At 42.7% G+C, this 24,214-nt stretch overlaps 4 protein-coding genes across 4 annotated transcripts; 2 read left to right on the forward strand and 2 right to left on the reverse strand.

The window, feature by feature from the left end:
• Positions 1-5,014: 5,014 nt before the first annotated feature.
• On the reverse strand, positions 5,015-7,214 carry nat9 (N-acetyltransferase 9). Its single transcript, XM_085761695.1, has 6 exons — positions 6,990-7,214; positions 6,451-6,560; positions 6,175-6,315; positions 6,024-6,083; positions 5,342-5,436; positions 5,015-5,261 (listed from the first exon to the last, which is right to left on the reverse strand). Exons 1-6 carry the CDS (start codon positions 7,064-7,066, stop codon positions 5,112-5,114), a joined length of 633 nt encoding a protein of 210 aa, XP_085617821.1. The 5' UTR covers positions 7,067-7,214; the 3' UTR covers positions 5,015-5,111.
• A 742-nt stretch (positions 7,215-7,956) lies between these two features.
• On the reverse strand, positions 7,957-20,597 carry syt15 (synaptotagmin XV). The gene is made up of 8 exons (XM_085761296.1): positions 20,469-20,597; positions 12,644-12,854; positions 11,573-11,712; positions 10,541-10,833; positions 9,488-9,655; positions 8,565-8,673; positions 8,262-8,444; positions 7,957-8,162 (listed from the first exon to the last, which is right to left on the reverse strand). Exons 2-8 carry the CDS (start codon positions 12,778-12,780, stop codon positions 8,017-8,019), a joined length of 1,176 nt encoding a protein of 391 aa, XP_085617422.1. The 5' UTR covers positions 12,781-12,854; positions 20,469-20,597; the 3' UTR covers positions 7,957-8,016.
• Positions 15,953-18,301, forward strand: LOC146967443 (uncharacterized). The gene has a single exon (XM_085761253.1). The coding sequence runs from the start codon at positions 16,082-16,084 to the stop codon at positions 18,206-18,208; it is 2,127 nt and encodes a 708-aa protein (XP_085617379.1). The 5' UTR covers positions 15,953-16,081; the 3' UTR covers positions 18,209-18,301.
• On the forward strand, positions 20,485-24,130 carry LOC146967444 (elastase-1). The gene is made up of 6 exons (XM_085761294.1): positions 20,485-20,690; positions 20,794-20,903; positions 22,071-22,165; positions 22,250-22,530; positions 23,550-23,713; positions 23,819-24,130. The coding sequence occupies exons 1-6, from the start codon at positions 20,555-20,557 to the stop codon at positions 23,996-23,998; spliced, it is 966 nt and encodes a 321-aa protein (XP_085617420.1). The 5' UTR covers positions 20,485-20,554; the 3' UTR covers positions 23,999-24,130.
• Positions 24,131-24,214: the final 84 nt, after the last annotated feature.

Below are 24,214 nucleotides of genomic sequence, written 5' to 3' on the forward strand. Positions count from 1 at the left end.
GTGCTGCACCGGAGCGCCGAGTCGAGTCGCGTGTCAAAGTGTCAAGAGTCGTGCATCAGCCAATCGGGAGGTGAGGTGGGGTGGGGGGGGGTCAGAGGTCGAGGCCGTCTGAGCATGCGCAGTGAAGTAAAGGCCCTGTGAATGTAGAGCTCGCTCCTCGCTGCTCTCCAACGCCGCCGCTGTCGTCTTAAAACACACGTTAGAGCAGCTAAATCTCACCACGCAAACCCGACAGATTTCAACCATCTACGTCGTCCACCAGGATCCGCAGCACACAAATGCCAAAGACTGTGTTGTCGTTATATAGTTTATCCACCAGAGAACAAAACGTCCTGCTTAGTGAAGTGAGCTAATGTAAGGAGAACATATAGAACATGTTTGTGTTTATTTTAGACCTGCAGCAAAAAAAAAGACAGTTTTCATGTTTTTTTGCAAGAAAAAATGCTGTAATGATGAATTAATTATTGCTGATTATTTTTCTGTGGTTCAACTAATCATTTCAACTCTTAAAAAAAAAAAATCATGATCAGATTGTTGTTCAATTGAACTATGGCCTTTAAATTGTAAGTCAGGCCGTTTTCCAGTGCACAAAAGTGACCACACCATGGATTCTGCAGATTTTTGCAAATCGTGCTTCGGGCTTTTCAGTTTATCGTTCCTGCTTCTCCTGCTGCTACTGGTTTCCGTTCACATCCATCCAGGCTGAACTGTGATTAGCAAACGGTTGAAACTTGCAGGAGTTGGTTAATTTATTTGTCTGCTGTCGATTCGTGTTCACTCCGATGGGCTAGAAACAGTAGAAACCAGTGGCTGCAGAGAGAGTTGGAAACAAAAAGTGGAAAATTTGCAGAGAAAATTTATCTGTTATTGGTACGGTCATTTTTAACAGTGCAGTGGTAACAGCGTTTAACTTCAAATAATCTGATATGAACTGGATTTTTCCTCTTTTCATCTGACAGACAGACGACATTCTCGTTCTCTTTCAGTTTTAACCAGTGATTTTTTATTTTAATGAATTGTATTTGCTGCCTTTGCTGCTCTGGTTCTCGTTCAGCTTTGTCCATGCTCAAACATCGTCGGTGTCATTAAATGGCTATGCACTGCAAGAAACATGAGTGTTGGGTTTTTGTATCAGCAGAAAAAACGGCACTGAAAACATCTCAGAGACCGGAAAATTCACTGAACTTCAAATCGACTGACAACTATTAGATGTATGAGAAGTTGCAGTTTAGTGGCTGCTCTGGAGATTTTGATCATATCACATGATCTTCAGCAGTAGATAAGTTTAGTTGTTGTCCATGTTTTTTTGTCTGTTTTTATTCTCCAACCACATCAGTCTGAAAGCTGAGATTAAAGGATATGATCAGAAGCTATAAAGCAGCTAAATGGACCAAAGAGAATCTCATGTGACCAATAATGAACTTTAATTGTCAATATCGGTTTAATTTTTTGTTTTGTCTATTTCTTCACAATTCTTTTTTTTAGTCATTATTGAAACAAGGAGATAATTTCTTAGACAAACACAGATACGAGGAGTTGTCAAAGGACAAATATCCATTTCCTGGTTTATCGTCAATTCTGCAAACATTAATGTGAGTGAGCTCATACGGCGACAGACACATGAGACCATAATAAACCACCTAATACGACAAGAAGAGCCCGTGAAAGCCACTGACCACAGTCACCATTAGCCCAATCAAGCTGATCAATCCAGCAAATTTATATCACTCGAGGAAATAACATTGTAATGACATTAGCGATTATTGTTCTCCTCGCCGTAATGGAGGTAGAACTAAGGCCCCGTGTTGGCAGGGCAACAACATGTAATGATGCTTAGCAACTACAGTGTCCAATGTTTGTTTAGGTCAGTGGTCATCAACCTTTTTCAGTCAGGCCAAGCTCTAAAGTCAAGAGGAGAAGAAAACCCAGATTGTATTTCCAACCATAAGGCCTCTTTATTTTGGGCTAACTGGATTTGAATTAGATGAAGCAATTAGTTCAGCCTTCAAACGAGGCCACAGGTGTTTTTACATCACATACTTTTATTTCACTTTCAACTCTGGCCTGTTTTGCATTATTGTGAGTAAAATATGTTGTTCATAAAAGAAAAGATGGTGATATTACACACAAAAACTTACTTTATCTACTTTATCTTGTGCTAACTTTGTGATAACATTTACCATTTTCACCATTTCAACGCTAATGAAAACTCAACTCTGAAGAGCAGATAAATCAGTAAACTACATTTTGTTCTTGTTCTTCGTCGTCTGCCCGTGGAGTCGACGAGTAAAACCACGGACAGCGCCACTCTGCCATTGCGACTCAGTGGCGAGAGGTGGAACTGCAGCTTGAGTGACAAGAAAAAAAAAATCAGATTTTGTTGTCATGTCGCAAAATGTTTGCGCAAAACTTGCGTTTCAAATATCGCTTTGTGTTGATTAGTTTTTTCTATCTTTCTCAGAATTAACTGAGTAAATCTTGAAGTTTAAAGGGATAGTTCAACATTTTGGCAAATTGGCCCATTGCCATAATCGCTAGTCATAGCAGTAGGTTCGTTACCTTTAAATGTCGGTGTAAGCTATTTTTAGAACGGAGGAGCGGAGCGGCAGGCTGCTCAGGGCTATGCTATGGAGGCTAAGGGAATTTCTTGGTTTTCCTCATCAAACTCATCAAATACACAACCCAACAACTCCAAAAGGCTGTCGTGGACAAGTTGTGAGCTGCACATTCACCACGCTATGAGATAATAATGGATCGTTACCAGACAGAGTTGTTTTAGAGGTAAATTCATGCAAAACCGCTGATGCGCGTTGCGTTCAGGGACACTTTTTCAGCAAGCAGACTCTGTATTTACCCTGTATTTACCTCGAAAACGGCTCTGTTTCGTAACGTTCCATTATTATCTCATAGCGTGGTGAATGTGCAGCTCACAACTTGTCCACGACAGCCTTTTGGAGTTGTTGGGTTGTGTATTTGATGAGTTTGATGAGGGAAACCAAGAAATTCCTTTAGCCTCTGTAGCGTAGCTCTGAGCAGCTCACGGCTCTGCTCCGCCGTTCTAAAAATAGCTTACACCGACAAATAAAGGTAATGAACCTACTTTTAATTTGCCAAAATGTTGAACTATCCCTTTAAATAACAGATGATGCTAACTGGCACAACTGGTGGGACTGAAGCTAATGAGGATGTCATTAGTTTTGATAGTAACAGTGGACAGTTAAATATTTAAATCAATTCAATTGTAAAAGAAGGAAAGTAGGAGTCATCAAATGATAATTAATGAAAATATTCATAATCATTGAAAAAAAAAGTTTTTTTAAATAATTGAGACAAAATAAAAATAATATGAATATTCATCCTTAACTCGTCTGCAGAGTTTGGAGATAACACACTGAGGTTTGGGTGGCTTCAACAGAGGCCATGTGGTGCAGTATAAAAGGCGTTAGATCAATGAAGTTTATGCACTCATGCGTTTAATCTCCACCACCACCCTTCCTGCTCTGAATGAGAAATGAGAAAATAATGAGAAATGCAGCCGACTAATGCTGCAATTAGGAGGAATATGAGACAAACATGTTCGCCATGATGCACAGACGTGTTTCAGCCAAATGGAAATTCATCCTTTACTGAGATTTATGTCTTCCTTTACTTCAATTTCTGCAATAATATTTCGGAAAAAAAACCCCATCAGTTTTTAAATGTAAAAGACAGAAAATGGAGCGGAGTGGAACCACATTTATTTACTTTTTACAGTAACTTTAAAAAACTTTAAACACAGAATCTTTAGGTTCAACGGGACAAGGACTCAAATGCAAACTGACTTCCAAAAACCACCAGACGTTTCTGTCTTTCATCTTTCATCTCTCTCTCTCTCTCTCTCTGGAGCTCAGCATCAGAGACCACCACAAATGCTTCTGTAAATCTGAACATTAAAAAGAAAAAAAACACAGAATTTTTCATTATACAATACATTTCCCCATTAAAAGTGTCTTAGGGGAAACTGCCAATTTAATGTTACTTTGTGGCCTTTAATGTGCGAGAAAAAGCTTCCCTTCTTCCTGCGGTTTTTAATTTTAAAAGGACACTTTGGGCACACATTTTGAAAAATATGCACTTACAGGGAGAAACATCCAGTCCGGCATCGACCAGCACACTTAAAGAACGAGCTGCAGCCTGATTGTTTAACGTTTAATGTGCAGAGACATAAAGAAAAAGTGTTGCGCATGTTTACATAGACTTCAGTATCCCGGTTATGATCATTATCGGGATACTGTGTTCACATGAACATAGAGAAACCTGATTCATATCCCTGTTGACATGACAAATACCAGTGTCCCGGTTTCTGACAATTGCATCTTATTTGCACGGGCGCTTGTGGTGTTTACTTTTTACAACACAAACGGCAATTAGGGTCAGTACAGTACGTGCTGGAAAACATTGACTTAAACAGCTGAGTGTTTCAGTGCTTTTTTTCCATCGAAACATTGAACAATGTTTAATTCTTTCATTATCAAAAGACAAAGCTTTGGAGTTTCCCACTCCAAAAGTGTGAACAGTTTGCCGCCGCCATGTTTGTTTTGCTGTCCGAAACCAGGATAATGCGTATACATGCCACAGTCCGGGTAACAAAACCGGGTTTCTAAAAACAGGGATACTGGCAAATAAAAAATTAGCAACTTTTAAAAAAGTTTAAGTCTCTTTTTCCTTTTTCTGTCACATCTGGTTCCTCCTGTAAAAGTGTCCTTGATTGTGTGATTTTTTAAACTTATTTCTGGGCTGTATCTCATTCTTTCACCCTCTGATACCATGATGCAGCTGTGGTGTTTCTGGTTTAGCAGGGTCATGCTGGACCGGTGACAGGTGCGTCTGAAAGTTTTTACTGCAGGAAAGTGGCAAAAATGAGTGTGTTCACCTGAGTTTATACTGTAGATAAAATCCTGTGTCTTCTGCTGAGTCATTTGACCTGGGTGTGTGAATGCTGATTAAAAGGGTGCAATCATTTCCGTCGCAGACAGATCAAGATGTTGAAAAGCAGCTTTCCTGTTTCCTCTGGGTGCTGTCACCTTATCAGATTCATGATCCTCTTAACGGCCTCAAGTCTTTAGGATGTTTCACTGTGAAACCTTTTCCTGTCTGTTGCTGCAGGTCTGAGTGTAGTCCTTCTCCTTTATGAATCTCGTGTCGTCCAGCAGCTTCGTCCGAACCGACTCATCCACCGTCATCTCCAGAGTCACCTCTTTGAACACCCGACACACCGACACCTGTTGACGCACACAGGGATGATAATTAGATCCATTTCACAAAGCTCTCTCTCTCTCTCTCTCACACCTGATCTTCTTACCTCCTTGAGGCCGAGTTTCTTGAACATACCGATGCTGACCTCGTTGTCCAGGCCGATTTTGGCTTGAAACTTTTTGACCCCGAGTTTGGTGACTCCTGGTGAACGACAAGACAACGACACTGATCACAACCGACTGGCTTTAAAGGGATAGTTCACCTCCATAGTGCTCGTCTGTAATGTCCCTCTTGTATTGAAGCCCCGACATGAGAAATTGTTCCAAAAAAAATTAAATAAGTCTATATTTTAAGCTTGTTTGTAGCTCCCAGTGTCTCAGTTCACTGCTCTTCCTGTGTCAGTGCAAATCTCGCGTGATTTGCACTGACCGGCGGAACAATTTCTTACAAGAGGGCTTCAATACAAGAGGGACATTACAGACGAGCAGTATGGAGGTATTTGGATGTTTTTTGGTGTGTCTTTTTGGACGAAGAAAAGTGGTATCCATTCGCAACCATTATATGGACAAATACTGCTGCGCAGACCCCCCCGTAACTCAGAGGAGGAACGGAGGACTCTGAAAATTCTCACAGCTCTTAGTCGACATGAGGGTGAGTAGATAATGAGTGAAATTTCAATTTTGGGTGAATTATCCCTTTAACTCAATAAAAGCTTCTTTTTTTTTACTGAAAAACTTCAGGTGTAAGTTGGTGCAGTTGCTTTTTGCCACAGTGTTATTATAACTCACCGTAGCTCATCATCATGCGTGTCACCTCCTTCCCGATGCCTCGCCCTCTGTAACTGGGCTCTAGTAGAAACAAAAAACTTCATTAGATTGACAGATTTTTTTTTAAATAGATGTTTTACAACCATTTTATGTGATTTTGCATCATCTCCACCTGCTATCATGATCTCCAGCTCAGCTAAGGATGTGTCTGTGGGGTCAGTCAGGAAGATGTTGACATCTCCCACCATGCACTGCTCCTCTTTCACACCGGGCGCCGCCCACTGCTGCTTGTCCAGAATGATGAATGTGCACTCTGGCAGAGATGAAACACAAACAACACAAACAGCTCTGCTTTTTAACAAATCTAAAGGATAACGATCTGAACGTATGAACAAGCCGATCTAACTCTGAGCTTTTATATTAGTGTGTGTTATTATTGAGGCCTCACTGTCATTATCTTCCCTCCAGCTCCTCTGCATGTCGTACTCCTGCTCCAAGGTCAGCGGCTCCGAGGCCGTCAGCGCCTGCAGCTCAGGAGACTTCATCCACTCATGATACCTGACGAATACAGAGAGATGAATAAGAAAGAAAGAAAGAAAGAAAGAAAGAAAGAAAGAAAGAAAGAAAGAAAGGTGGAAAATCCTCTTTCAATCTGATTCAAAGCCTCTTATCACTTTGATTTGAGTTTTCACATTCAAATGTTCCACAATAAAGATCATTAGTACAATTATGGTCATCATCATCATCATCATCATTATTATTATTATTGTTGTCAACATTATCATTACTGTCTAATCTGTATTGATCTAGTCTGTGAACACAGTTATGTATGTGACAAACTGCATTGCAAACTACATTTAAAACAATAAAAGCACACAGTAAGGAAAAGTTAAGCATAACAATAACAAGGGGAACAAATGACAGCAGAGATAAATTCATGACTGAATAAAAAATAAAGTAAACACAGTCAGACTGATCAGCTGTTACCTGGGCACGTGCTCTGCATTATAAGGGACCAACACAACACTGTGTCCCTCCAGTAAAGTCTTCTCGTTTATCTTCATGGCGCCGCAACAGATAGAAACAGATAGAAACAGATAAAACCACCTCTGTGACTGAACACGGGTCTATGGTCTCATCAACACTGCTCCATGTCGGTGTCCCATGGATGTATTATAGCGGTGTCCATGTTGCCAGGTTTCACTTCCTGCTTCACGCTCGTTGGTTCAAACTGCGGCTGCTCCGACTGACGTGAAGGAGGAAGTCTCCACCTGCTGGACACAATGAAGCTGTGCACGGAAACAAGTGGATTATAACATGTTAAAATCTGGTTTAAAAGAGATGTAATTCCCAGGAAGGACACTTCTTTCTCAGCTCCAAAAAGCTGTTAACATGTACAGGACATTAAATGTAACTGGGATTTTAATATCTGCATTTATTAAAACCAAATTATTACCACTCTTCCCCACACCAGGACAATAACTTGACTTCCCTAAATTGATTACAAAAGATGTCTTCGCTATTTTATCTGTTATTAAGTTATAACAGTGTTAACATTGGGTGCTCTGTTTATTTACGGGGTATTACCACTGATGTATTATGTGTCATATATAGTTTTACCAATTTATACTAAAACTACAGAACATGGATGGATCCAAAACATATATTTTTGACATCTACAGTATGATTTCAACTTTTGTGCGTCTTAATTAAGACATCAGAATATTTTAATAAGACATGTTAACACATCAGTTTGAACGTTATTTCATAAACAACAATTTGATTTTCCAAAGGTCAAGGACTTGAAACAGTTTGTAAACATAAGTTAGGGCATGTTAATGTTAATATTCACTTTGAAAATGTAACATATAAAGTTAATATTTTATAGAATTAAACATGGTGTAGCCTGGGACTATTCCCAGTGAAGGAACTCAGGATTCTTCAGGTTTTGCAACAGTATATTTTATTTCTTTTTTAATTATTATTTTTTACAATGTGTGTAAATGATTCTGGGCTAAGTGGCCCTGCAGAGTTTGTGCCACTGCTTGACCGGCTCCTGCGGCGTGTTGACCATGTCCATCCAGTGCTGCAGCTGCGGGCCCCTGGCGTACATGAAGGGCCCCAGTACGACGACTCCCAGCTGGGCCGGAGGGCGAGGCTCTGGGACAAACATGATGGAGACGTAAACAAACACGGTGACAACACAACAGCACCGCCTCTCTGCAGATAATATAATAAAACACCACGTTGACCTCTGACCTGAGCGGACGTCATTTGGCTGCTGCAGCTCGACCCTCAGACAGGCCTCGTCCAGGTGCTGTGAGCGGAGTTTAAAGGTCGTCCTGTGATCAAAGTGCGGGTCGCTGCCACCTCTCACCGCACAGCTGCGTTTGATCTTCACCACCTGAGCGTGGATCTGTAAACTCACCTGGACGCACACATCTGATGCTGAATTATTACACTGTGAAGCCTCACTGTTTACACTGGAAACATGCTCCTCCTACTCCTCCTCCTCCTCCTCCTCCTCCGTGACCTGGACGACCCCTGACCTCTGACCCCTACCTGTAGCTGTGAGCGGCTGCAGACCTCGGGCCCTCACAACCACCACCGAGAGGCGCTGCGGAGTCGGACTGTAGCAGAGAGACACCTGCACATCACCCAGCTCCGAACACTGAGAGGGAGGACACAGCCAATTACCAGCCTCACTCATACTGTGATATAATATAGGACATATAGTTGTGTTGCCATAACCACCACATATACATCCTTTGATAAATGAACATGTAATATAAGATACAGTGGTAACATTTGCAATATGTACATATAATAAAATGCCTGCATGATCATGTTGCAACCATATATGGTAATGCTATTTATTTAGTTTATTAAAACTGCATATAAATCAAAACCGTGTGTGCTTATGGCAAAGAAAGGCAGCTTTATTTATATAACGCAATTCATACCATGGGGCAACTCAGTATGCTTCACATAAAAACAAAACATTTAACAGTAAGAATTGAACACAGAAAAAAAACATAAAAACATACAATTTAAAATTTTTTTTAAATAAAAGCAACACATCGCATCATTTACAGATGTGGTGCAACTTCAGTGTGTAATGATATGGATAAAACCCCAAATAGTAAAAATTTAAAACAATAAACATAGGCTACAATTAAAATCAAGAAAAAATAACAAAAAACGTACAGGAAAAATAAAACTAGACTAAAATAGAGCATAAAATATGAGTTTGCGGCAAGAAATACTGATTTGTATTAAAACAATCAAAAGGATTTACAGTGCAAATCCAAGATTAAGATTTAAAATTCTTTAAAAGAGCTCAGCCATAAGCACATGAAAAGAGAAATGTTTTTATTAGTTTTATAAATATATCTATTTTCGTATTCTGACTTGTGGAAGCCAGATATACTGACAGGTTCTGGGATGTGTGTGTGTGTGTGTGTGTGTGTGTGTGTGTGTGTGACCTGTGTGTCGTCCTCGGTCTCCAGGTCTCTCCACAGCACCCTGCCGGCCTGGCCGAGCTCCCCCTCCAGAGGGAACAGCACTCTGCCCACCGCGTGACGTTTCCCCTGCTGATCCACACTCAGCACACACACACTCAGGGTGCTGCGCGACACACACACTCTTGACACCTGAGGAGGAAACACACACACACACACACACACACACACACACACACAGAAACACACACACACAGTTTCCTCAGTACAGACAAATTTACCAAATATAGGTGTATTAAAGTTGCAGATGAAGCTTTTCATATGGAAACAAAAAGTGCCTTCAAAAGTGAAATAGCAGCTTTTTATCATTATTGAACTATAATCATATTTATTTTCTTAAAGGGATAGTTCACCCAAAATTCAAATTGCACTCATTATCTACTCACCCTCATGTGGACTAAGGGCTGGGAGAAGTTTCAGAGTCCTCCGTGGCTTCTCTGAGTTACAGGGGGTCTCGGCGTAGCAGTGCATGTCCATATAACGGATGCAAATGGATACCAACTGTCTTCGTCACAAAAAGACACACCAAAAACCATCTAAATACCTCCATGCTGTATGTATGCACTGACGCCGGCGCAAATCTCGCAAGATTTGGACGGACCAGGAAGAGGAGCTTCCACTACAAAACAAGCTTGAAATATAGACTTATTTAATTTTTTTCGGGACAATTTCACATTTCGGGGCTTCAATACAAGACGGACATTACATACGAGCAGCATGGAGGTATTTGGATGTTTTTTGGTGTGTCTTTTTGTTACGAAGACAGTTGGTATCCATTTGCAATCGTTATATGCACTGCTACGCCGAGAGCCCCTGTAACTCAGAGAAGCCACGGAGGACTCTGAAACTTCTCCCAGCCCTTAGTCCACATGAGGGTGAGTAGATAATGAGTGCAATTTGAATTTTGGGTGAACTATCCCTTTAATTATTTGCTTTTGAATCAGATTTTTTTCCATTGATGGTTATGGTGTAAATAATTATCCCCAGTGACATCATTTCCTGTTTGTAAGCTTTCACCTGGAAGATGAGGCAGTCGTTGAACTCGGGGTCGGGCCCGGTGCCTCGGGCCTTGGCCTGACGGGGCCTCCGGTCGTCCGGGAGGAGCCGGAGCTCCACCAGCGTGACGTTGCCGTGGAAACGCGGAGGCAGGTTACCGAGGCGCAGCAAGGAGACCATGAGCTGCTCGCCGCCGTGCCGGTACTCCACGGAGAAGCAGAGGCGGGTGGCCATGCCGGGCGGCGGCGCCACCACCTGGTTCAGGGGAGGGACCGAGTAGAGACCAGCCAGGACCGTCCCCACAGGGAACCAGCCTGAGGGGGACATCCGATCAATTAATCAATTGATTATTTTGTCTATCAAAGGGATAGTTCAACATTTTGGCAAACTGGCCCATTGCAATAATCCCTATAGTCATAGCAGTAGGTTCGTTACCTTTAATTGTTGGTGAAAGCTATTTTTAGAACAGTGGAGCAGAGCCGCAAGCTGCTCAGAGCTACACTATGGAGGCTAATGGGATTTCTTGGTTTCCCTCATCAAACTCATCAAATACACAATCCAACAACTCCAAAACGCTCTGGTGGACAAGTTGTGACCTGCACATTCACCACGCTATGAGATAATAACAGAACATTATAACGGAGTTGTTTTAGAGGTAAATTCATGCAAAACCACTGATGCACGTCCCCGTTGGGCGCAGTTTTTCAGCAAGCAGTCTCTGCATTTACCCCTAAAACAACTCCATTCCATTATTATCTCATAGCGTGGTGAATGCGCAGGTCACAACTTGTCCACCAGAGCATTTTGGAGTTGTTGGATTGTGTATTTGATGAGTTTGATGAGGGAAACCAAGAAATCCCATTAGCCTCTGTAGCGTAGCTCTGAGCAGCTTGCGGCTCTGCTCCACTGTTCTAAAAATAGCTTGCACTGACAATTAAAGCTAACAAACCTATTCCTAAAACTATAGGGATTATGGCAATGGGCCAATTTGCCAAAATGTTGAACATCCCTTTAAATAATATGGAGTCAAAATCAGAGGCTGTAGTGACTCACTTTGCACTGAGAGGGACCCGCGATGTGCCAGGATGTCCCGCCGTGTCTCCAATCTCATCTCCACCTCCTCCTGCTTCTCCACGTCGCCATGTTTTCGTGCAGTGAAACGAGGAGGCAGAGTGAACGGGATCTCACTGGGCCTGTCACACAGAGATCCTCGACATCAAACATGGATATTCATCTTTTTATTTTTAAATATTTATTTATTTATTTATTTGTTTGTATCTTATCACCAAAATTATTTGTCTGCCAACTTTCAATTCCTTTGCAGCCCATAAGTTGGAAAACAGTGACAAAGAGTCACTGTGACATTTGTTCATCATCATTTTGTTTTGTTTACAGTTCAAACTCTCTTTAAGGATGTATACATGTTTTCAGTGGTGGAACTTATGGTTTTGTAATAGTGAGGACATGTCCTTACCAATATAGGCTATATGTTATTATATAAGGCCAAATGGTCTTACTATGGTGGCCCTGAAAGCTCATCACACCGCAGCTTAAGAAAACGTCTTTGTTAATTTGAGAGCAAACTGAACAACACAACGAAAGTGACGGATCCAACTAAAGACTAATGCTAAGCTAACAGTAGCTACTATTAGTAATAATATGCGACTCATGTGATATTGATGTTGTAATAAATCATATCATCTTATTTTCAGGTTACCGCCTTCACAGTTTCACAGTGTTGTAAGGTTTTGTCCATGTGTTTGTCAAATTGATTATGTTGTTTTCAGAATTTATAGCACATTTGAGTCTTTGCATGTGTTTTCTTATAAGCTGCAGTGCATTGAGCCCTCGGGGCCTTACTTTGACACAAAAATTACAAAATTTTTAGTCAGGTCACTAAACGTAGGCCAGAACTGCAACACTGCAACACCTGACTCTTAGAACACAAACTATGTTGATAACAGACTCAAATGTATTTTTTTGTAATTTCCTTGTTAACAAATTACTTATGTATCTTATACAAACAGCTGGTTTAAATTTCTACTAGTTACTTTGCAGATTCTGGTAAATAAAATAGAATAAATCAAAATATATTTAAATGTTTGATGTATGTCTTTTACTAACGTGGCCCAGGAGCACTGAGAGACCAGGATGACCGGAGCAGAGCATGCTGCTGCTGCTGGTACTGAGGGTGCGGTGGAGAGCAGCTCCTGGTATTGACGCTGATGGTTCCTCTTCTTCCTCCACAGGCAGAAAACCATCAGACCCAGGAGCAGCAGCAGCAGCGGCGACAGGAAGCCAGCAGACAGACCGACAGCCAGCACCGACCTCTGGTCTGAGCAGATAGACATGCAAACATGCAAACAAATAAAGCCTGAGGTCCAGTTTGTGCTAAACAGAGTAAAGTTTGTGCTCACCTGCCATAGAGGAGTGTTTTTTTTCCGGTTCTCACACCAGCAGGAGGTAAAATATCTTTGTCACTGTGAAGAAGCTGAAGATACCTCCCACTGCTAAAGTTATTACAGCGACAGCGTTTTACAGTGTGGGAGTCACATCTGGCTGATTCTCACCAAACTGTTATCACACCACACTCATGAACCTTTAAAGGACCAAAACACTCTTTTAGCCCTTTTTGAATTACATGTACTTACAGTTACAGTTGTAATATATGTACATTCATTGAATTTCTATACATGACATGCATGTGGATATAAATTAAAGCACATAAAAGTTATAAAACTGATGTAAACTTTATATGAAACCTACCTTTCCCAGACATTTATGCTGTTATGTATGATTTTGTTACATTGCTCAATTTGAAATATACAACCATGATAAAATAAAATGTATGGGATAGAATAAAATATGTTTATCAATTGTAATAAACAATATAAACATAAATAATATTACACTCCAATAACATAGACTATTTTTATATAGATTACAGATGATTGTGTATTTTTCTTTCCATTCATGTGCAAATACCCTTGTTATGTTATGTTATGTTATGTTATGTTATGTTATGTTATGTTATGTTATGTTATGTTATGTTATGTTATGTTATGTTATGTTATGTTATGTTATGTCATGTCATGTCATGTTATGTTTACTTAAAGGGTCACTCCCTCCTTACTTGTTTCTTTATTTACGTATATTATAACAGCCTTGACAGCTGATCTGATCTTAACTCGGATCAAAATGCTCATGAGCCACTAATCCTCCCACTGTTGTTTCACTAACACACACATGTGCACACACTCTGCCTGTCCAGAGATTGGACGGCAGCTAATGAGATCACAATTAATCCTCAGAGCTAAAGACAGAGGGATGGCCCGCTCACACACACACGTACACACACACCTGCACATGCACACAACCACAGACAAAGAGAGAAATCCCCTTATTCACTCTGACGCCAACTTTGACATGACGTCCGGTGAAGAGGGAACAGACGGAGCAGGAGGTCGAGTCCGGGGAAAAGAAAACTGAGTGTGTTTTCGGACGGTGAGAGCGGCCGAAGACGGAGAAGTTGATCTTCTTAGTGTGTGACTGAGGAAGAGAGTGAGGGATGAGGGGACGAGGAAGGAGAGACGCCATTTAACTCCACCTGCTCTGTGGTCGGGGCAGAGGGCAGAACAGACCACGAGGCTTCATTAACTCACAGGTGAGAGCTGGTTTTTCTCTTTTTCTTTTATCTGAACATTTGCATTTAAATAAACAAAAGATATGTTGATTAGAAGGATTGTTTATTCTTTTTCTGTATGGACAAATAATAAAATAACTGTGGCTGAAACAGGACTGCCAGTTTGGGACAGGAGTGAATTCAACAGTTTAATATTACTATGATTCATGTGTGTATATGTAGCATTGATCAGAGAGGAGCATCTGAATAATCTCAGTTTTAAAGACATAAACACAAAGGTAAATGTACATAAAATTATATCAAAAGTAATATTTATTATAGCTCCTTATTATCCATTTTTTTCTATATCTCTTTGTCTCTTGTGCTTCTTTGTCTTCTGTGAACTTTAGGCCAGAGGCTCCCGTAAATCCGCCTCAATCAATCCACATTTTTATCTCTAACAATCAAATAATCTGGATTGTGTAATCTCATTAGGCTAATCTGGGAGTGCCTGTGAATGTGTGGGTGTGTTGGTGTGTGTGTGTGCATATGTGTGTGTGTGTGTGTGTGTCCTGACTGAGCAAAGAAAGAAAAGAAAAGAATAGAATAGAAGAGGTTGGAGAAGATTGAACAGTAACTGACAGTTACCGACACTCACTGACAATCTTATATTTTGTTAATTTGATATTTACAATAATTAAAATATTAAAACGTATTTCAGTTTGAAGTTTCTACAGGGTCACAGTGAGGACAGGATGCTAGGCTGCAGTTTCCCTCTGTTTCCAGTCTTTATGCTAAGCTAAAATAGACCAAGCCTAAATGATGCAATTTATACATAAATAAACATCGCATTTTGATCAACATTGTGTCTCAAATTATTTATTTTACTAGTAAGATGTGTAATAAGTGCGATAATGTATAGTGAGCAGGATGAACGGCACCCCAACACGAAGCTTCAGGGTTTCAGTCAGACTTACTAGTGAAATAAATAATTTGAAGCAGCCCACATTTCATCCACCCGCCCAATGCATCGTTTAGGTTTTATCCGATACCGGTGCCAAACCGGTACTTTTGAAATGGTTCCCAAACCGGTGCTTAAAGAATGGAAAACATACCAACTTTGTCCCAAAACAGTGCCTTTTCATTTTTAAGGTGTTTTGTGACATGCAAGTTGAACACAATATTAATTTAAATGGCCTAATATAAATACAACCAAGACTGAGAAAAAAAATTAACCAATATAAAAAAATGAAATAACTGTTTGTCATAATTATCATAATAAAAACAACAGAGCATGTGAGTGGAGCAGAGGACTGGACAGGTAGTGGTGCAACTGATCGTTGTTGATCCGTGATCCGTTTGGACCGCTCTCCATGGATCGGCACGCAAGTGGTCCGTGGATCAGTTGATGAAAAAAAAGTTTTGCACGTAGGCCTACTGTGATAACACTGGACACACTGGATGCAGCTAAATAAATAAAAAAAAAAAAAAACATACTCTGCTTGAGCTGCCGCACACAACAAAAATTGACGTGACGACACGTGTAGCGTCGGCACAGCAACAGAGCTGAGGGAGCGGGAGGTTCAATGCCACCGAAATGAAGCACAGAAATCTGTGTTGCTTTTCGGTCTGGTTACCGTTTACCGTCAGCACCGGTTCCATTACCGAGTATCGGCACCCATCACTAGTCTGATGAAATCAAAAGTAGCCCAACTGGGTGGAAAACCGCCCAATCTGGCAACAGTCTTTATCAGCAGCTAACGGTTGCTACGGTGACCCTGAGAGCTCAAAACACAGCAACACCAGCAGGTTTCATTACTAAACTGCTAAAGCACTCTGAGCCCAGCTGCAGCTACCGAACCCAGAACAAATCAATTACGATACTGTAAGTTTATGGATGAATTCAACTGTGTCTGTTTCAGCAGGTCGCTGGTGTTGCCATGGCGAGGCCGGGGCGACCGGCGTCGGAGAGCTACCAGCGGGTCTGCTGCTCCGTCAGTCAGTCGGCGTCCTGCTCCAGCAGCAAGGCCGGGCTGCTGGGTCGGGAGGAGGAGGAGGACGACGACAAGGCGCCCATCTTCTCCCTCTCGAAGAGCTCCATGGACGTAGTCACGGCGACGGGCCCGCCGCACAAGCGGGACCCGGCCTGGACCCGGATGGGCCTGCGGCGCAGCTCCAGCGCCAACACGCACTCTGAGCAGAACTCGGCGTTGCTGCAGCAGATGTATCCGCACATGTGGGAGAACCAGAACCAGAGCCAGAACCAGCTGCCGCTCACGGCCCAGAACCTGAACGGCGGGCGGCTCGCCGACGTGCAGCGCTGGAGCGTCTGCAGCGGTAGCACGCAGAGCCGCAGCAGCACGCCAGACACGATTATATGGAGAGGAGGGAGCTCGCGTCCCTGCAGCCTGTGGAGCCAGGAGTCGGTCGCGCCCAGCTCCCCCATGTCCAAACTGACCTCGCCCACCACTCCCTCGCCGTTCGTCTCCCCGCTGCAGACGCCGACTCTCCTACCGCCGCTAGATCTCCTCCCGCCTCCGGCTTCACCGCTCGCCATGTGCACGGATCGGGAAGAGGACTTGCCCGTGTCCTCGTCCGCACCCTCGCCCCTGCCGCCTCACAGCTTCTCGCCCGTGCCGCCGTCGACCTCCCCCGACCCGCTCCAGGTCACCGCCGCCACCATGGAGGACCAGAGCTTCCTGGAGAACAATCTACTCACTTTCCAGTTCCCCTCGCCGATCCCGTCTTCTGTTAGTTTAGCGGAAACCGACGCGCCGCCGTCAGAAGTTGGGAGTCTCGTTGAGGAACCAAACGCTCCCGGAGACGAAGAGCTACCGGAAGGAGGAGGAGGAGAGGAGAGTCCAGAGCAACCGTCGACGCCTCCTCCTCCTCCAGGAGAGGGAGAAGAACCAGGAGAAGAACCAGGAGAAGAACCAGGAGAAGAACCAGGAGAAGAAGGAGCCTCTGTTTGTCGTCTTGAGCTCCCGTGGCAGTCGGAGCTGATCTGTCCAGCAGGACGAACATGGAGGTCACCGCTTGTTTCCTCCTTGAGCGACTCGCCGTTGGGTGAACGCTGCTGCAGGTGCAGAGACGGCATCACCACCACCACCACCACCAACGACGACGACGAGGCCCCGAAGACGGAGGAAGGTACGATGACGTCTCGGCTGGAGCTGGTGGACGCGGAGGTGCAGACGGTCTCTCCCATCGCCTCCTGGTGGGACCTGAGGAGGGACGTGTCCGCCACGGGCTCCCACTCCATCCTGGGGTCTCCTCCCGGCTCGAGGCTCAACCTGAAGTCGTCCGTGGGGTCCAACTCCTGCCTGGTGTCCCCGTCTTCCAGCATGTTCCCGGCCAGCAGCGGCGAGGAGGAGGAGAAGGAGAAGGAGAAGGAGAAGGAACGAGGGGACGACCCGACTTGGGACGTCGACTCCTCCAACTCCTTGCACGACCTGGAGAGGAGGAGGTCCTGTCTGAAGATCCAGGGCGACGACCGGGACGAGCTGGGGAGGCGGAGCAGCATGAAGCAGGTGCAGTGGGACGAGGACGGGATGACGTGGGAGGTGCACGGGGCGTCGGTGGATCCAGAGGTGCTGTGCACGGCCATAAAGAAACATCTGGAGCTGCAGAACAGCCCGCGACCTCCGAGGCGCTCCTCGAAGAAGAAGAAAGCTCCGAAGCCGCCGATCGTATCCAGCGTGGTGATGAAGGCCTTGGCTCCTGCTGAGCCCGAGAACCCGCCGCCTGTGGTCGCCGCGTCATCGTCGGAGGCCGTGGGCGTGGAGGCCGCGGAGGCACAGGGAGGAAAGGAGCCGGTGGTGGAGGAGGAGGAGAAGAAGGGAGGAGGAGGAGAAGGTGGCAAAAAGGAGGAGACGGTAGAAGCTGCTCGGAAGATCAGCAGAGCAGAAGGAGATGATGCCAAAGGAGAGGAGGAGGTGTACGGCGAGGAAGGCAGCAGCCATCCGAAGTCCCCGTCGTCGCGTGGCGGAGCGCTCAGCCGCAAGAAGAGTGTGATCCGGTCACTGAGGACGGGCTGGTGCGGAGGCTCCAGGAAGGCAGCGAACTGATCGAGTGAAGCCCATTGGTTATCAATAGCTGATCAATCCATCATCGACTATAACGGACTCTTATCCTGCTGCTGTCTAGATTTTATTTTCATCGTTTAGTAAAAAAGAAAAAAGCTGCAGATGAACTGTTAGACAACTTTTCTCTGTTTCTACTGTTTAGAAAAAACAACCACCAACACGTCTGTTAATGTAGATGTTCAATAAAACCAGAATCTGTCTTTGGATTTCTGTTGTTCTTCAAGTTTTTGTTTCATTTGTGGACATTGTTATAAAAAGAAAAACATAAACAACTAATTGCAAAAGCTTTTCATATTACTGTATGTTAATTTATGTTATTTATTATTATCATATATTAAAGCCTGATAAGATACAGGGTTTTTGAGTGATTGATGAGTTTGTTACAGGGAGACATTACACAGTAAAAACAACTATGTATAGACCTCATTTACATAAAATACCTAATCTTTGAGCTCAAATTCAGTCCAGTTTCTGTTTTCAAACACTGTGTGACTCGTCAAATTTAACTATAGATGCTATAAATTTGAATAAAACACCAAAAAACCCAAAGAAAATAGTGATCAGTGTAATGAGGAGCAAGTTTTTTTTTGGTTCTGATGTTTTTAACCTTCACATCCGAGAGATTTTCTAAGCAGGACAAAAAAAAACACCCAACTGAGTCTGAACTCTTCCCTTTCTCTGACCCAAACCGTCCCCTTTCTTCCCAAACTAACTGAACTCAAAAACACACACAGGGCGAGAGCGGAGTTGTACGTAAACTTGGTGAACCACCACGGTGCAGAGATGTGACCATTCAGGCGCTGCCATTCACATGAGCGGGCACATTCTCTCTCATTCACCACAGTGAAAACAGCTCAGCTCGCTAGTGGCTTCCACTGCAGCTACTGTTGTCATATTTTCACAGATGTGTGTTGTGTGCGTGTGTGTTTAGAGCAGGCGGTCGCTCTTCATCTGTTTATTCCATCGTAAAGAATATGAACATTGTTATACTGTACGTTTGATTTAACCAGGTTTTTAGGGTCTTTAGTGGAAATGACAACATGTCAACAGTTTCATTTGGGACTATTCCTTATGTACACTGTAAAAAAAAGAAAGAAAAAGAAAACAGTTCATAGAAATACTGAATATCCTGTAAAACTTTTGTAGTTGTTGTTGTTGTTAAATTACAAAAGGTTGAGGAATAAATTGTTAATCTGTTTATTTTACAGATGTGCTTAGAATACAAAGAAAATTTGTAAAATATATTAAGGAAAAACTGCAAAAAAAAAAAGTTTTTGTTTTTTTCTCCAGCTTTTAACATTAATACATTTTTATATAAAAAAAGTCTGAACATTTTTTAATTTTACAGGATTTTTCTGTTGTTGTTTTTTTTCTTTTTTTACAGTGTAATAGGGAAACAAAATGTGCTTTTCTTTAAAATATATAAATCATATAACAATGTTAAGCATGATGTATCTATAGTTTGTATTTTCATTCTTACTTAATGATGGATTCAGCATTTATCAGATTTTGTTGATCCAACGTTTTAAGCATTTATAAATTTTATAAATTATTATTTTATAAATTACATAATAATAATTACCATCAGTGTAGTAAGAATGTTTTTAAAATGTGTAGTTATTACAAAGTGTTAGCAGAATAAAAATGATTATTATAGCGTTAGATCTAATAACAATAACCCAAAAGCAGCATATATTATTTTCCTTCACTCTCTTCAGTAGAAACAGTATTTGTATGTTTCGCAATAACTAACTCTCAACAGTGTGTAGTTACGATAAAGTGTAACCTCCTACCTTTAACATGAGTGAATGTCCAAACGAACCCTGTTCGGTCTCACGTATTTTCTACTGAGTCATGTTTACAAAGGTCGAACTAGATGTGGGATATCGAAGATAAAAAGGTCACGCTCAGGTCACTATGTCACCGCTGTAACGCATGTGACATAATGTGTTGTTTGTTGTTTGTTTGTGTACACCAACGCCTGCGCTGCCTTTGTCCTGTGTTGCATGTCCGTGTACCGTGACCATACTATATGTATGTGAAAGTGCTGATGGGACCCCCACCCGCCCGCACGCACCCGAAATCCCCTTTTTTCTCTCAGCTGCAGTGGAAACTCAGAGCTGCAGGAGAACAATCCAGCGCTCGTCCTTTGTTGTGACACTGCTCATTGTCCCTGGAGTTGTGTTGTGTTGTGTTATGTGTGTGTGTGTGTGTGTGTGTGTGTGCGTACTGTAATGTGTACCTGTGTACAGACATCTGTGTGTGCTCGCTTGCGGCCTGGTATAAATAGCGTGTGGTGTTTGCCGGCGGCTGATTCTGTGGAAGACGATGGCTGCACCGGGACCTCCTCCTCTGCTCCTCCTGGTGACTGTGCTGCTGCCGCTGCTCTTGAGCAAGGCGTCGCTGCCTGCAGCCGCATACACACTGACGCCCCCCGGACGACAGCACAAAGTCCTCCACCTGGGTGAGGGGGAAAACGCACACACACAGACACACACACGTGACAGAACGTGGAGGATCCCGTGTCCGTCCTTGTATTTTTACCTGTGGTGCTTCTCTCCTCCTAGACTGGCCCAAGGATTGTGGGATGGCCTATTTCAAGCCCAACATGGCCGAACGGATCGTGTCTGGGAACGAGGCCAGACCTCACTCGTGGCCGTGGCAGGTCTCTCTGCAGGTAAATCTACATCAGGTTCAGTTTGTGTGTTTGTTTGTTTTTTAAAGGATCTGGATGCACGGACACTGAGGCTGGATTTCACCAGTGGGGTTTAATTTAACCTGAGATTTAGCTCTAATCAGAGTTTAGTAAAAATTGGTTTAAAAAGAGACACATGGACCAATAACACTGTTTTTAAAGATAAAACACATGATTATCTTGTAAAACATGAGGCACTGTTATAGATTAAACTAGTTCCTGATCAGATGCAACATTTTATATTCTGCCTATATTTAAACCAATCTTTATCAGTAATAATCAAACAGTAACAAAATGCTTGAAAACCATATAACAATATACGATGAAAAAGTAAAGTGTGCGTTATTAATATTTGTGATTTAAATGCTTTTGAAAATAATAAATGCAAGATTTTTATTTATGTGAGCTCTATTGTGTTTTTTGTATTTTTACTAGTACAATTTTAGTAAAAAAAAAAAAAAATCAAAGTAAAAGATGAAATACTTAACATAAAGTATGAAATTATCACCTAATATCTGCATTATAGTCCACATTCAGTCGACTTTTACCATTTATTTTGTAATTTGATGGTCAATACACAAAAAAAATATTGTTTTTCAGTGAGGATATTATTTTTGAAACCACTGCAGCTGTGCCACTCTTTGCATTATTGTAGTGATCATGGTCAAAATTAACCAGACGCTATACATTTTAATAAAAAACCCCAAATTAAGCCAACCTCAGTCACACCATTTCCAATAAACTCAGTTAAGTAAAGAATTTAAACTGAATTTATTCAATACGGACAAGGGTGAATATCAATAGCATTTATTTATTTGACGTCGGACGCAAATTAGCCGCCTGGCTATAATCCGGCATATTTACAGCAGTATTTCTTTTAGTTATACTAATGTTCATTAATATGCACTGTCCCTATTCAAATAAATGCTATTATTATTATTATTATTATTATTCTGTTTTTCATTTGTGTGTTTGTCATTTTTGCCTTTTGTCACAGTGAAATTTTTAGTGTTTGTGACTTTTGAACCTCTAGAAGAAGCAAAAAAAACTCATTTCTGGAGCAAGTTTGTATAGAAGTTTTGCAGAAATGTGTTGTAGTAGTTGTTAAAAAACTTGAGACTCACTGAGGTGTGTTTTTGTGTCGACCAGGTTCGTCCCAGGGGAAGTAAACACTACATCCATGTGTGTGGAGGAACTTTGATCCATAAGAACTGGATCCTCACTGCCGCTCACTGCTTCCAGAAGTAAGAAAACATTAAGTTGTGTGTGTGTGTGTGTGTGTGGAAGTTGTGATTAGACTGTGACTCAAACCTCTCGGGGCCTCTCAGGGGTAAAGCCGAGGACGCCGGGAGCTGGAGGATCATTCTGGGGAAGCACCGACTGAAGCGCTCCGAGACCGCGGAGAGGATTTTCCCGGTGAAGAGGATCTACCGGCACGAGAACTTCCGTTATCCGGCTCACAGCGAGCTGGACTACGACATCGCCCTGGTGAAGGCCGGCACCGACATCGTCCCCTCCAACTTCATCCGCTACGCCTGCCTGCCGCGCAAGCAGACCAGCCTGAAGCCGGGGCACTACTGCTGGGTGACGGGCTGGGGAGACACCCGGGGTGAGTGGGGGAGGGGACGGAGGAGGAGGAGGAGGAGGAAGAGGAGGTGGTGCATCTGGAGGAGGAGTTTATGTGCAGCTTTAAATTTGTTTTTCAAGCCTTAAAATTTAGAATATTGAAGATTTTATTACTCAAAAAAGTTTGTTCAAAATCAATTTGTGTGGAAGCACAGAGATGCTGTAATTATCTGAAATTTAACCACAATGCAATATTGAATTGGTAGTGTTGACTTTTCACTAAATTTATCTGCTAATTAATTATATCTGACTTATACACAACGCATTTTCTATTTTCAAATTGGACAAATGAATAAAATAAAGTTAAATTTGAAAAAGTGGATTCAGTTTAGATTCAATTTCAAATTTGAATGACAAATAATTACATCCTTTGTGCCACCATAAGAATAGACCAAATGAATTGAACAGTGGTATTTGTGTTGATTTGTTTTGTTTTGTTTTCCCCCCTTTTCTGTTTGTTATGATGTAAATAAAAAGAAAATGATAAAAGATTTTGACAAGATGCTGGCACTAGATGAAAAGTCAAGTAGCTACCGGTCTGTGAGAGGAACTGTCCAGGAAACGTTACGAGAGAGAGTTGTTTTAGAGGCAAATGCAGCGACTTCTTGCTGAAAAACGGGAACGCGCATCAGCGGTTTTGCATGAATTTACCTCTAAAACAACTCTGTCTCGTAACGTTGTGTTATTATCTCATAGCGTGGTGAATGTGCAGGTCTCAACTTGTCCACCAGAGCGTTTTGGAGTTGCTGGATTGTGTATTTGATGAGTTTGATGAGGGAAACCAAGAAATCCCATGAGCCTCCGTAGCGTAGCTCTGAGCAGCTCACGGCTCTGCTCCGCCGTTCTAAAAATAGCTTGCACTGACAATTAAAGGTAACGAATCTACTGCTATGACTACTATAGGGATTATGGCAATGGGCCAATTTGCCAAAATGTTGAACTATCCCTATCGCTGTGATCTAAAAATGTATTTATCAATCTGCTCTGTCAAACATCTTCCAGGTGGGAAGGAGAACGTGTCTCTGGCTGAAGCCTTGAACCAAGCTCGACTCCCCATCATCGACTTCAAGACCTGCCGGCAGAAGAAATTCTGGGGCGACCGTGTCCGCGACTCCATGATCTGTGCTGGGTTCAGAGATACAGAGGATCCACCTGCTGCATGCCAGGTAGGAACCACCCGATAAACCGACCTCAGCCTTTACCTTGTCAAACCGGTCGAATCAATCACTAAAACATGACGTTGTTGTTGTCTTTCCTTTTCCTCCTCTTAGGGCGACTCTGGCGGTCCTCTGCTGTGCCAGCTGGGGCGGGACCGCTGGGAGGTGCACGGCGTGGTGAGCTTCGGGCCCATCGGCTGCACCGTGGAGAACAAGCCCAGCGTGTTCACCCGCACCGCCGCCTACATCCCCTGGATCGAGGCGACACGCATCAGGGACTTCTTCCTGCACTGAGCGGGACCACGTTGACTCAGCGCCGACAGCAAACATAAGCTCTGCTCCGTTTTACGTCCGACGTCCACACACGACTCCACGCTATGTTTTTTTTGTTTTCGCCATTTCTGGAACCTACGCAAACAACCACTTCAAGTTGTAAATAGACGTTCTGAATGTGCCATTATTATTTTATAACACCGCATAATCTACAGTTTACACTTTTGCAAAGTTGGG

The sequence above is a fragment of the Trachurus japonicus genome, chromosome 19 (assembly GCF_045865225.1).
Source record: "Trachurus japonicus isolate A0001 chromosome 19, Traja_1.0".
NCBI classification, from domain to species: domain Eukaryota; kingdom Metazoa; phylum Chordata; class Actinopteri; order Carangiformes; family Carangidae; genus Trachurus; species Trachurus japonicus.

What these genes read in the sequence shown, in the direction of transcription:
- LOC146967444 (XM_085761294.1), top strand. Translation starts at nt 20,555, where the DNA reads ATGGCTGCACCGGGACCTCCTCCTCTGCTCCTCCTGGTGACTGTGCTG. An exon ending in GCCGCTCACTGCTTCCAGAA is followed by an intron (nt 22,166 to 22,249) that starts GTAAGAAAACAT and finishes GGGGCCTCTCAG; the next exon opens with GGGTAAAGCCGAGGACGCCG. An exon ending in GGGCTGGGGAGACACCCGGG is followed by an intron (nt 22,531 to 23,549) that starts GTGAGTGGGGGA and finishes AACATCTTCCAG; the next exon opens with GTGGGAAGGAGAACGTGTCT.
- syt15 (XM_085761296.1), bottom strand. Translation starts at nt 12,780, where the DNA reads ATGGTTTTCTGCCTGTGGAGGAAGAAGAGGAACCATCAGCGTCAATAC. An exon ending in ACGACTGCCTCATCTTCCAG is followed by an intron (nt 9,656 to 10,540) that starts GTGAAAGCTTAC and finishes TTTCCTCCTCAG; the next exon opens with GTGTCAAGAGTGTGTGTGTC. An exon ending in GCAGCCGCTCACAGCTACAG is followed by an intron (nt 8,445 to 8,564) that starts GTAGGGGTCAGA and finishes ATTCAGCATCAG; the next exon opens with ATGTGTGCGTCCAGGTGAGT.
- LOC146967443 (XM_085761253.1), top strand. Translation starts at nt 16,082, where the DNA reads ATGGCGAGGCCGGGGCGACCGGCGTCGGAGAGCTACCAGCGGGTCTGC.
- nat9 (XM_085761695.1), bottom strand. Translation starts at nt 7,066, where the DNA reads ATGAAGATAAACGAGAAGACTTTACTGGAGGGACACAGTGTTGTGTTG. An exon ending in AATGCAGAGCACGTGCCCAG is followed by an intron (nt 6,561 to 6,989) that starts GTAACAGCTGAT and finishes TGTATTCGTCAG; the next exon opens with GTATCATGAGTGGATGAAGT. An exon ending in GCTGGAGATCATGATAGCAG is followed by an intron (nt 6,084 to 6,174) that starts GTGGAGATGATG and finishes TGTTTCTACTAG; the next exon opens with AGCCCAGTTACAGAGGGCGA.